This window comes from Typha angustifolia, chromosome 6 (assembly GCF_048772165.1).
Source record: "Typha angustifolia cultivar Huaian chromosome 6, ASM4877216v1, whole genome shotgun sequence".
Lineage (NCBI taxonomy): Eukaryota > Viridiplantae > Streptophyta > Magnoliopsida > Poales > Typhaceae > Typha > Typha angustifolia.
The window spans coordinates 8,907,453-8,920,645 of NC_133244.1; the positions used below are offsets into that span (position 1 = coordinate 8,907,453).

General features: G+C 36.8%; 3 protein-coding genes across 4 annotated transcripts; 1 reads left to right on the top strand and 2 right to left on the bottom strand.

Annotated features, from left to right (window-relative positions):
* Nucleotides 1-1,303: 1,303 nt before the first annotated feature.
* Nucleotides 1,304-2,261, top strand: LOC140761753 (transcription factor MUTE). The gene is made up of 3 exons (XM_073099216.1): nucleotides 1,304-1,447; nucleotides 1,595-1,999; nucleotides 2,091-2,261. Exons 1-3 carry the CDS (start codon nucleotides 1,352-1,354, stop codon nucleotides 2,169-2,171), a joined length of 582 nt encoding a protein of 193 aa, XP_072955317.1. The 5' UTR covers nucleotides 1,304-1,351; the 3' UTR covers nucleotides 2,172-2,261.
* Nucleotides 2,262-2,483: 222 nt separating this feature from the next.
* LOC140761754 (dual specificity protein phosphatase 1-like) lies at nucleotides 2,484-5,912 on the bottom strand. Of its 2 annotated transcripts, none has more exons than XM_073099217.1 (5): nucleotides 5,724-5,912; nucleotides 5,507-5,657; nucleotides 4,302-4,422; nucleotides 3,259-3,404; nucleotides 2,484-2,762 (listed from the first exon to the last, which is right to left on the bottom strand). In XM_073099217.1, the coding sequence occupies exons 1-5, from the start codon at nucleotides 5,829-5,831 to the stop codon at nucleotides 2,755-2,757; spliced, it is 534 nt and encodes a 177-aa protein (XP_072955318.1). In that variant the 5' UTR covers nucleotides 5,832-5,912; the 3' UTR covers nucleotides 2,484-2,754. The 2 variants fall into 2 exon arrangements, with proteins under 2 accessions (XP_072955318.1, XP_072955319.1); XM_073099218.1 differs by having other exon boundaries at nucleotides 5,507-5,642; nucleotides 5,724-5,904.
* Nucleotides 5,913-7,657: 1,745 nt separating this feature from the next.
* On the bottom strand, nucleotides 7,658-11,196 carry LOC140761692 (RNA-binding protein Y14A-like). The gene is made up of 4 exons (XM_073099122.1): nucleotides 10,866-11,196; nucleotides 10,524-10,660; nucleotides 9,573-9,718; nucleotides 7,658-8,101 (listed from the first exon to the last, which is right to left on the bottom strand). The coding sequence occupies exons 1-4, from the start codon at nucleotides 11,146-11,148 to the stop codon at nucleotides 8,053-8,055; spliced, it is 615 nt and encodes a 204-aa protein (XP_072955223.1). The 5' UTR covers nucleotides 11,149-11,196; the 3' UTR covers nucleotides 7,658-8,052.
* Nucleotides 11,197-13,193: the final 1,997 nt, after the last annotated feature.

Genomic DNA, 13,193 nt, shown 5'->3' on the forward strand with positions numbered 1-13,193 from the left:
CTTCTTAATTTAATCAAATATAACTGGGAAGAAACAATAAGGGCAGTGTGGAAAAATTAAAATAAATCAACTTTTAATTAATAGAGTCAAATCAATCTTACTCTCCCCCACTAATTCAACTTTACCATCAAATCATGGTATCTTAGCCGCCCGCAAGAAGTTCGATCCAATTAATTAATTATAGCAAGTTTAGGTATATGTTTTTTGCTCAGAGATTGGAAGAATAAGATACAGTAGATGAATAGCTGACTCAAAAAGCTTAATAATCTTTTATTAATTAGTGATTAAAAAAACTCCATTCATACATCTCATCTTCTAGAGATTACTTTTTATTTATAGTAGTTCGTTTGATGGGCAATTGACCGAATGTTTTCTTTTTTTTTGGGGGGGATAAATTTTAATATTGGAATACTAGCATGGGAGTTTGTTGATTAATGCATCCTGAAGCATATTATGTTAGGTTTAATACATGGATTTAAGTTCATTTAACACCCGTGAGAAGGATTAAAGAATTTAAAGCCGAGGAGTGAATGCAGGGACGTGCTAAGAATGTTCCTCCCATTCATGGTAGGAGAGGATTCTCTACAAGCACCAGGCGCAGGAGTTTCATGCAGTCCACATACACTAGAAAGTCAGCTATTTTGCATAAAACCCCGTCCATTTTAGATATTTAAAAGTAGGTCCATTTCTTTCGGTTTGAAAAGAATATTCTCAATATAAGATTTCATTTTTTTTTCACTCTATTTCTATTTCGTACCTAATACCTTGCGTTAGATGTTTACTGTTCTTTCTTTACACCTTATCTTTCAATTAATTTTAATTTTATTGCAATATTTTAAGTAAAATAGCCCCAAAAAAAATTAAAAAAAAACTGAAGGTGCTTCGCAAAAATATGTTGACATTGTAGGTGGTTTATATGCAAAAAGAGCCCTACAGAGTTTTCTCAATTTATACTTGTAGCATCCGGGCAGGCAATAACGGGTCGCCAAGTACCCAAGCTGTGGCAAATTCCTACAGCGGGGAAGGAGTAGATCCGTTGCCTGCCCATTAAACTAGACGTCAAATTAATACACCGAGCCAAACTATGTGACAAGAAATTGTATCCCAACGCCGTCTCGTGTGCATGCATGAGCTCACGAGGCCGCAGCCAATGACTTCAATGCGATGCATCCATGCATGCAGCTACATCTAACACGTACCATCTTAGCAACCATGCCTTGCCCTATGCATGCATGAATGCATGTATATTTAAACTGGAGCATGGCAAAGGAGGAGAGGAGAAAGAGGGAGAGAGAGAGGGGGACTTCCTTTTATGATCTTTTAGGAAAGAGATTCAGATAGATAGATAGCCATGTCTCACATTGCAGTTGAGAGGAATAGGAGAAGGCAGATGAATGAGCATCTCAAGGTTCTTCGCTCTCTCACGCCGGCGTTCTACGTAAAAAGGGTCAGTTTTTGAAGTTTATTATTGATCACCGATTACTGTCATCATCATCATCATCTGACGTGATGAAGATAAAATTAATCAATTTTCTTTTAGAATTACATCCAAAATGATGTTATCTTTTTGGCCTTTGTTAATGAAATTTGTAAGGGGGACCAAGCATCCATAATTGGAGGAGCCATAGAGTTCATCAAGGAGCTGCACCAAGTTCTAGAGTCATTGGAGGCAAAGAAGAAAAGAAGAACTTTTAGCCCAAGTCCAACTCCAAGCCCAAGGTCACTCTTGCAGTTGACTCCCTCGCCAACGGCAACGACTAATAACAGCAGCTCATATGATTCAGATATGGTGAAAGAACTGGGGGCATGCTGCAATTCACCAGTGGCAGATGTGGAGGCTAAGATCTCTGGGCCCAATGTCTTGTTGAGAACCCTCTCCAAGCGTATCCCTGGCCAAGTTGTTAAGATAATCACTGTGCTGGAGAAATTGGATTTTGAGATCCTTCATCTTAACATCAGTAGCACAGAGGACACTGTTCTTTACTCCTTTGTCATTAAGGTAAAGATTGTGTGTAAATATATACATATAAATGATTCAAAATACTTTGTTAGAGATTATCTCATATATCTTCTGTTCATTTCTTTTGCAGATTGGGCTTGAATGCCAACTGAGTTTGGAGGAATTAGCTTTTGAAGTGCAGCAATGCTTCAGTCAGGAAGTGATATACTGATACAGTAGTATGGATCAAGCTGAAAGGCTTATTAATACAGTGTGATGTATGTATGGCAACAATGAGATTAAGTTCAAGAAGAGAATATATGCTCTAAATTGTAACCATTTGATATAGATATGAAGCTGGTTGTATCACTGTGGATTGTGGGTGATAGATCAACAAAAGAATATTCAAGAAGTAATTATAGTCTGTTTTGACTTCATATTGAATATACATGCTTCACAGCAAAAGGAGAATGACAAGAGGGGATATTGTTAGCAAACAAAAAAGGTAGCAAAGAAAAGTTTAACTGCTCCACAACATAAGATCTTTCATGCAAATGTTTGTTTCCATTAGATCTTATCTGGACAGACCGAATCGGACTTAACCAGCCACAATTAATGGTAAATATTAGTCTAATAACATCACTGGCTTCTCAACAACAAATAGGGAAAAAGCCCAAAAGTGGAACAATATTATTTAATATAGAGAATAATAGCCCAGTAGAATGAAACATCTAGAATTATTTGCAGTACCATCCCATGGATGTTGGTACTTGTATCACTGCTGGGTAACTGAAGAGCTTCCGCTACCTTTCAGCTTATGTACCTAAAAGTAGAGGGAAAGAACTAGTTACGGGATAAACATAGTAAGAGAAAATCCCGGAGTTCTATTGAATGCAAAAAAATTATAAAGACTAGCGGAGATGCACGATATAATCATACTGGTTCACCCAAAAATAAAAAAACTCGAAGAAGATCCTCAATAGGTCAAAAGTCAAAAGGTTTCCATGGTGTACCTTCATAGAAATCATCAATTGTAGCAAGATATTTTAAATTTATCTTCTGTTTCTTGTTACTCTCCAGTGAATATGATTTCAAACATGTCTGGTTCCCTTAGCTACCATTCAAGACTACCACAAGTATATTCAAATCACCAAGTTATCAATGATGCAAAAGAGAAACTAAGTTTGACGGAGCATACGAGAACCACATTCTCAAAGTATTACACTATCTTTCTATATACTATGTGAACAAAAGAAATCCAATGTTCCCTAGAGCCAAGCTTTACAGATTATATCTGAAAGCTACATCATAATGCTCACCTCGCAGAGATTTCTCAAAGTTCTCCAATTGGGTCAGGAAGCCCACATTAGGAGATATATGTGGCCGCTTGCTTCTAACCACTGATAAAGCACGTGCTAGACTCATTTGATGCATCTTCATAAGATAAGCAACGACAATTGTGACACTGAAACATTAATTTAAAAAAGTTAATTAATGAGAAAGGAACTGATTTACATCATGCAAGATATGTAAGGTCGCCACATTCTTTGTTATTTAAAGGTATAAGTTTCAATTATTGGAAGTTGATAGAGAGCATGTTCTACAAGTCTTATAATAACTACATATTATTAAGCTAATTACACAGTATAATAACAGTTTAGTTATGAATTTTTGTGTCTAATCAAATGATTAGTTTATGGGGATGAATGCTATGCCTAAAAATTCATGCAGCAGCATATTCTTGAAGCTTCATTATTACTACATGATGTAATCAAAGCCTCAAAGGTTCAGTTTTAGGAGGGCAGAAATCCATGTTTTAAGTGCCATTCTGCTCAGATAAAAATTTAGATCTAAGGAGGAATTCAAGTAAAGTAAAAAAGAACGAGGAAGGAAAGAGAAAACGAGGGTATAAAATAGAAGAAAAGAAAATCAAATAATAAATGGACATAATTATTTGGTACATTTTTATAGGGTAAAATTTATACAACCCATAATGAATAATCTGCACAGCCGCATGTAGCCTACTAAGTGTGGCTTATCAATCTAAGGTACACAAATGCTGTACAGTCTGTATGGATGCCCAGATATTTTTCTCCTCTGTTTCTCTTGTGATCCACTTATATTGTCCCATCTCTTATTACAGTATTTAAAAATATATATTATGTCACACAGATCAGCATTAAACTGATGTAATCTTCAATTGCTTGAAAGCAATCTTTGACTTTAGAGATATTCATACCACCATGTTCATCCTACTTCGGCTTTCAAACTTTAGTATTTTTCTTTAGACCTATAAAATCTTGCATGATTGGTATCATGAGAATAATTATTAACTACACATGATGCAAAGGGAAACGGTTACCTTCTTGATCTTCCTGCAAAGCAATGAACCAGCACATTGCCACCTGCTCTTTTGGCTTCATCAATGAAGCTGAAACACTCGTCAAAGTATTGCATTAAATTGGTCTCAGGGCTGTCAAGTACTTGATCCATTCGCAAAACACAGTTTCAGAAGCATGAATATTTTCTTAGTTCTAACATGTGCGATAAATAAGAACCATATAGTAGAAAGAAATTATAAAAGCTCAGTTAATACAAGATTCAGAAGACTTCTTTTTTTCCTCTCTCTAAGATAGGTGAGATATACACCTTTTCCATTTCAATGGAAACCAAAATCCTAATATGGACTACGATATAGATCAGAAGGGTAATAGCAATGTCTGTTATAAATATAGCAAGACTCAAAGTACATAGTGGAATTAGAATTAGGGAAACAAAAATGCAATCAGAAACTTCGAGAAAAATGGTTTCTTTCTTTTCTATGCTATTAAATTGCATAAGAAGAATTATTGGCTGTCAATCAGAAATCACTACACAGTTTGGTGCACACAAGTGAAGAAGTGCACCTTAAATGTTCCTACTCCCTAGCAACAAAGACGAGAAGAACTCTGACAGGGATATTGAGTTGGTCTTACTTATTCTAAAAGCTTTACTGCAGAATCACAGCACCATCATCACCGCAACAAAAGATTTTCAGAGTTCACTTTGAGGAGGAGATCTTCAAATCAAAGATGTCATCTATCTCAATTCAAGTGCCTGACAAAATTGTCCTACTTATTTTCACATGTGGGGCATGTAAATTTAGCTAAGGAGGATACATCAGTCAGCTAGTTGACCAACTCAAAACAATATCATGGCCTCCTTAAGATGCTACAGATGACCAGAATCTTATCTAAATACATCATTCTCAAAATAATGCAGATGCACAACTATAACTAAATGGCCACCAAGTCCTTCGGTGTAAACTCATGTAAGACTTCTCCGTCCCTACTAAGACAGAGAACGACTAAGAGACATGAAATTAATGCCAACGAAGGAAGACTAAATCCTAGCAAGTATATCAAGTTATCCCTAATAACCTTTTAAATGAAATCATTCTTATAGTCATGAAAACATATTCTATTTACTCCAGGTGACAAAGTAAATCGATAGACTACAGTACTTAAAATCATTCCAAGTCACCACCTTTATACTGCACATAGTACACTACACCCATAAAAAACATACCATCGATCTTCTTATAGATGAAATCATCGGGGAACGCGGGTTCCAGCGATTTAGCCACGACTAAGATGTGGGTAATGTTCAGATTCTTCAAAGCCTCCTTGTTTAGTGCTACTCCAACAGAACCCAAGTAGAGACCCTGAGACCGATCAACCTATAAGACTTACCCACCCAATGAATTAGAATAAGAACAGGAATAAGAAGACTGATCCGAGGATACCTCATCGATCTGGCAGGCGATGTTATCCTCCTTGGCGTATCTCGCGGCGCAGAGGGCCTGGAAGCACGCAGCTATCCGCACCCTGTGGATGTCGTCCATCACCGACATCTCCTCTCTCGCAACTTAGAGGAATTAGAAATGGAATGAAGGGTTCTCGAATTGAGAATACGGAGAAGAAGACCCAATTCTCTCTTCTTCTTTTTTAACTTTTTTTTTTTAATTATTATTATTATTATTTTTTTTGGATGGCGGTAGGAATAAGATAAAATAAATTGATTCAGAATTCAGATAGCCTCATATATATTAAATTTATAGAATAATTAACATTTAGGTCCCTGAAACTTTGCACATTTCGACAAAGAGCTCCTCATAATAATACGTGAACATGTAAAATGAACTAAAGTTAAGGGCATTAGTGTAACTATTCCTGGGTATTTATCTATTCTTTAAAAAATTTGTAATCTCTTATATAATATTTTTGTACACCTTTCTATTTTTTTATATTTACGTATAGAATTAGCATTCAAGATTTGACTTCATTTATTGTTTAATGTTTGCCAAAATGTACCTCAAAAAAAAAAAAAAAAAAATCTTAAACGGCATGAATGGAAATATCAACTTTAAAAGGGTATTTATGCAAATAAGGGCCGAAATGTATATGATAAAGGACTTAAAGTAACTATTAAGATTAATAATACTTAGACTATTTGAACTATATTTTCTCCCTCATTTATTTTTTGCGACTTCATCCCTCTCTTATATTATATTTTCAAATTCTCTTCTTTAGAATATTTAAAATTGATCGTGTGACAGTTATATAAGACATCTAAGATATTTTATATAATTAAGAATGAGATATTTTATGTGAAAATAAATAATAGTTTAGTAATCTATGTATAACTATCACTGTTTATTAGCTATAGAAATCAGAATAAATCACTCTTATCAAAGTTCTTTTAGTGGGATAAATAACTAGAAGATAATTTAGATAAGAGGCTGAAACGAAATCCATATGCGAGTTTTACTCATATCCATCCACGTCCCAAGAGCTTATCCATCGATATATACAGATATATACTCCATAAATGGATCACATTCTGACGATTGCTCTTCTTCTATTCTTCCTATATAAAATCCAGCCCTCACCACATTCATCTCAATTCAACACCTATTCTTCTCTTCTTTTATGGCATCCACCACCAGCTCTAACCCAAGCAAAGAATTGGATTTGGATTATACCAACACATTCGACATGGGTTCTCTCAGATGTCACCTCCCTCACAAGTAATTAGCAACTCAGTCATCTCTCTAGTGTAACGGTTAATAATGTCCAACTAGTGATTTTGTTAGCTGCTAGTTTTGATTTGAGTTGGCATTTTAGCTCACATATGAGTTTGTTTGTTTGTTTGTTTGTTTTTATCTCAGGAAGAGAGGATTATCCAAGTATTTCTCAGGAAAATCGCGATCTTTTGATTGCCTGGCGGATGCGAAGAGCGTCGACGACCTTAGAAAGGCTGAGATTCCTGAGGCTAAAAGAAGGAAGTTCTCCGACAGGCAAGCGACGGCGATTCGCCCACTGGCATCTTGTAGAATTGTAACAAGTAATAGTTCTTGTTGTAGGACGTGTGTGTAAGGTAGCAAGAGGAAGTTTTGATATCTGAATTTGGTGTAGAAATAGGAAAAATGCAAGTTTGATTATGAGTCTGTAGATAAAGAGTTTGGTGTAGAAATAGTGTAGTTTCAGAAACATTGCAAATGAACATTTCAGATAGTAGTTTGGAAAAGTATTGTTTCAAATCCAGGGTGCAAACCACCTGAAAGATGATCGACTTCTGGAGATAATATCTGTAAACATACCAAACAACAACCACAAATAAAGCTACTTGCTTAAGATAAAAAAGAAAGATTGAGAATGGACGATTCTGAGGCGTTTCTCAATCTGCAATAATCCCAACAACAATATCACATTCGTGAGGAACAAAGTTTGGAAACTTCTTGGTCTGCAATCACATAAATAATTCTTGTCCTTGCATACTAGCATAAACATCATAGCAACAGTTGTATGCTTAATAAGGATGTTCATTAAGATAGTTGCACACTGAGCTCATTTGATACAAAACCAGCACGAATGGACTTGTTTTTTTAGGAACATATCTTAAGAGTTTCTGGCAAAGGATTACAAGTTTACAACTATTCAAAGGCACTCAAGTGACATCCGACGAACCATGTTCACTTCATATTAGTCAAGTAAAACAAACAAGCAGATCCACAAATCTTGCTATTCTCATAACTCTCAACTCACACCATCTGATATGGCAGTTAAAAGATCTCAATACCTCCTCTTAGGTGGGCTCCTTGAACGATGAGCCCGTGGTGACCTGTCCAAGAGAAATGCATTACCACATCAAGGCAGTGTTTACTTAAATAATGAAACCTAATTATCATCATCAACAGGAAAGATAAACCAGTCGCAATGCAAACTACATCCTGATCAAGAACAAATAAACATAATACAACATCATGCTGAATGGAGCCTATGCTTATCTAATCATAGAGGTTAAACATGATCACCCATGGTATGCCGGTTTAAATTTTTGGCCAGAAATTTTATTTTCGTTCTCCACTCTTCCTTTGTACTCACCTCCCCAACAATCACCAGAGGAAATCACATGTAAAGACAGGTCGCTGCCTGCCAAATGAACATGAGCACTTGCAGTTGCTACTTGTCACATCCTTTTCAAAATTCGACTAAAATCCAAGCATCTAGAATATCAAGATAATTTGGAGGGACACTGCGATCTGTGTTGGAGATTACAGAAATAGAGGTTGAGGTGCGCATGGCCAGGGTGCTCTACAATAGCGGTGCTCTACAATAGCTACAATGATCTAGAGCACGACAGGAAAGCAGCTAGGATTTGAGAGAAGGAGAGCAGCTTTCTTTGACTTCTCGCCATTTGCATCTTGTATGGGGCACTCTGGCTTGCAGCTGGAGTGGCCTGCAGTCTTTGTGGACCAAGAGACACAAACATCTTTATTGCTGGACTGCTAGTGCAGAAATGACGAGGACTGCAAGTGGCAGTAGCTATTGTGGATTTTTGGACATCCAAAACACCCACTTTGTGTGGGCAAAATTTTCTGCATTGCAGAACACCATGACAAACAAGTTGATTTTTAGCTCCCAAACCACTTAATTCTCCTATTGTACTTGTGTTTCATTTGCCTCAATACAAAAGCCTGACTTCTCTACTTGTAATATACCCAATTTCTGTGCTTGGGAGCATTGTAAACACATGTGTGAGCCTGAAAGCTGAGGAATAGAATAAAAAGTTTCATTCTAATTCCTGCTGCCATCTCTTCAATACTCTTGTCTTTACACTCTAATTGTTTCAAGGTTGACTCTACCTTGCGAAGAAGGTAGAACGCCACATGGACCCATGAGCCTAGCAAACAATTAAGTCCATGATATGTTGTCACCAATAGCAACAATCGTTGCAAATTTGTGATAATTGCCCCTGCAGGTTAGGCCAGCAGTTGCAACTACAGCCACACCCAGAACAGAAAAGTGCTGAACAATCTCTAAAATGGAAATTGAAGCACAACTATTGTTGCACAATTAGGAGTCTAACTTCACTGAGAAGAGACAAAAAAAATTTTTTTGGGGAAAATACATTGTAACACCCTACAATTGAATAATTTTAGGGTTCCTATCTTAAGCTTAAGCTATTTACACATAGAGCCCCATGTTTCAAACTTTACCCCGCAAACAAAACACCTTATGATATCTTCACTTCAGTTTAGGCTGAGAGGCACTACAATATAATCATGTCTAAAGAAATTGTTATGAATTACCTCCTCCTTGCATTTCTGCGCTTGAAAGGGCCATTACTAAATGCCCAGTCAACGTAAATGGTCTGTGTGAGAAGCTCAGTTCCATCCAGTGTCTTGATTGCAGCCTGTGCTTCCTCAAAGCTTTCATATTCAATGAGAGCATACCCCTGTCACATAGAAGGGTCACTAGTTATTAATAACAATTATAATGATGACTGAATAGACTTAAGTTTCTTCATGCATATCATCATGGACTCCTGACTAATTAGAAATAGTTAATCAGAAAACCACAGCAATAAGCAAAACATTGGTATGCATCATTGCACCATCTTTCATCTTAATTTCCAATATGGTCGTCAGTTTGTCACAATGCTTCTTCTTCTGTAAAAACACTCTTACAATGGTTGGAGAAGGTCCACATGGCCCATTTAACAATGAGAGTGTACCGATGCAACACCATACTAGTTTGCATCCAATATTTGTTCGTGAAACAAAAACCTAGTCCCATTCTCCTTATTTACCTTATACACTTGGTTCACAAGGAAAAATAGCTATACAACCATATGTTTTAAGGGTACTCGTAAGAAGTACAACTCAAATAGCATTCACACTAGTAGTTTCCAGCATATAATAATAACATATTTAAATTCAATATCTACATGTGCTCCTATCCACCAATTGCAGCTTGTCACTTCTCTTTTCAGTAGCAACTTCTATTTAGGACCACTAAGGATAGCACTGCGAAATGGTTCAAAGAGAAAAGAAACTCATTTGTATTTACTATCCTGTCACTATATAAGTACCTGTGATGTGTTTCATTTGCAAGAGAATAAATTTGAATGTAAAATTCTATCGATATGACAACACATGTCTAGCATAAATAATCACCTAGATACACACTTAGGAATCTGAGATTACTTATTTGGTAACAAGTAGTAGCGAGGGCTTCTAAAGAAGAAGTAGCTCACCCACCTTAACAAATCCTGTTCGGCGGTCAAGATTCAAATGCAAGTTCTTAACTTGCCCAAATTCACGGAACGCATTGTGGAGATCATCTTCTTGTGCCTCTTCATGGACTCCAGTAACCAGTATTATCCATCCCTCAATTGCTGTAGGAATTAATGCAAAATATAAGGAAACCACTCGACGAACTAAAGAAACAGTTGATTATGGCATCAAATCTACATGAGGGCATCTACCGTCCAGCTTAAAACCCTAGAGATCTACGAAAACATAGAGAACCCCCAAAACCCTAACCACAGCAAGGAACTAAAACCGTAGAGAGGAAAAGGATGCGAGGAAGAGATAACAAACATCGTTGCGCCCCAGGGCCGCCTTCGGATGCGAGCGAATCGAAGCCACGAGAGCCGAAGCGGGAGTTGCGGTCGGCGGCGATGGATGCCTCGTCACGGAAGCCGCGCCCCTTGGTCTTCTTCGGGGCGGAGGGGTCGCCGCCGGTGATGGTGGAGCGGAGCTTGGGAAGGGTCGTCGGAGCCATCGGAGAAGGGTCAGCATCTCCGGCGCCGGCGTCCTCGTCCATTAGATCGTCCTCATCCGGCTCGAAGTCCACCACCTCCACATCCACGTTCGCCGCCATCGCCTTGCCCTTCCTCCTCCGCACTCCTTTCTCTCGAGGAAAAGAAGCGACTTGGGATTTTTCCCTTTGGTCTAAAACCCAGAAAAATGTCGGCTCGCAACCGGGTCGGATCTTTCATCAGATCCATCTAATCCCGGATCGATCCAGAATCTACTTTTGGCCCGATAGGGAACTTGGATGTTTCATCTGTGTAATATTATGATCTATATAATGATTAATTCTAAATAAAAATTAGGAATAAAACAGTTTAGAGAGGCAATTTTCTTTTTCTTTGCACAAAAAAAAAAATAAAAAAATAAAAAAAGAGGTGCCAGAGTGGATGGCATAGAATTATATCTAGTCTCTTACCCTTTTTTTAATTGAATGATGATGAGAGATCTTTCACCATCCATTTCTAAACTTGTCACTATAAAGGATCTCTTGTCCATAGATAATACTACACATATATCGAAGTAAACGTGTAGACCACCTTCAAAGATTAAGAGGAAAGGTTCATACATCCAACTAAAATGAACACCAAAATCAAAGTAATAAACATTGATTATTCAAAAGAATAAGTAATTTTGATTTGGGCTTGACCGGCTTACCTCACGGGGGACATCGGATTCGTTAGGTCGAACCCGCTTATCTAGATTTAATCATTTCGGGCAGTCGAATGTTTGATCAATAGCATTTAAACGCCTAAACTTGAAAGCAACTTTTATCAAGACATTTGAACTACAAATCCAAGAGCAACTTTTGTCGAAGCATCAACGACGCTAATTTTAGTCTAATTAGAGTTATTTCGATTGTTTGTTTATGATTATGATTTAATTAATTTTGAATATTTGGGATTAATCTCTGTGAAGAGCAGCCTAGTCTAGATATGATTGATAAATATTATATTTTTCCTACTTTTTTACCTTTCATTTCTCTCGATCTTCTTCTCTATCGTTCTCTCAAGCTAAGATCATCACCCATTATGGTCGTCCTCCTCTTCCCTCCGAGGACGACGACTTTAGCATGAGAGAACGAGAGAGAAAGGAATCAAGAGAAACGAGAGATAGAAAAAGAGGGAAAATATAATATTCATCAATCATCCTTAGATTAGGCTGCTCTCTACATATATATATTTGGAAACTAACTCTAACAACTTAAAATTAATGAAGTCCTAACTCTAAACAAACAATCAAAATAACCTTAATCGGACTGAAATCGACGTTCAGGCATTTGAATGCCTAGCCAAATGCCTTGGTGAAGGCTGCTCTCAGGCTTAGCTGTTCAAATGCCTCAAGGTTGCTCTTTGATTTGGTCGTTCAAACACCTCGATGAAGGTTGCTCCCTGGTTCAAACGTCATTGGTCGTGTGTTCGATCGCATAGATGAAGGTTGCTCTAGAGTTCAGGTGTTCAAACGCCTTGATGATATCATGAAACAAGGTTGTCCGAACATTATTGGCTGAGTATTTGGATGTCTGAGCTTGATATAAAAATTCTTCAAAACTAACAGTCGAATCTAGATAAGTGGGTTGACTCAACAAATCCAATAGCCTCCCCGACGTGATCAAATCAAACTCCGATCATATCATAGAGAGTATAAGATGAGAATTATAATATTTTTTTACTCTTGAATGCTTAGTTGAGAAAAAAAAAAAAAACCTCCAAACCATAAAGAAAAGAATTTGTTTATATCTATATCGTCTAAAGCTATTTATTTATATGCATTACTTTTAAATTTTATATTAAACCGTATCCCTGCAAGGAGACGGTTGGTTTTAAAAAAGATAAACATAAATATTAATATTAAAAAGGTATACAAGGAAGTGAGACAACAAAATAATCACTCCTTAAAATTTCTTCAATTTTAAAGTTTGACTACAACAAATAAATGAAAGAAGTAATTACTTTACTTCACAAAAGTAGATATCTTTTTTAAAAAAAGTTAATTATACTTTGACCTCTCAACTATTGCTATATTTGCATTCTCACATTCTCACAAAAAAAGAGTGAATACATACAAACTATCTCACTAAACTCATTCCGTCAATATCTTATTAAAATTTCAAGA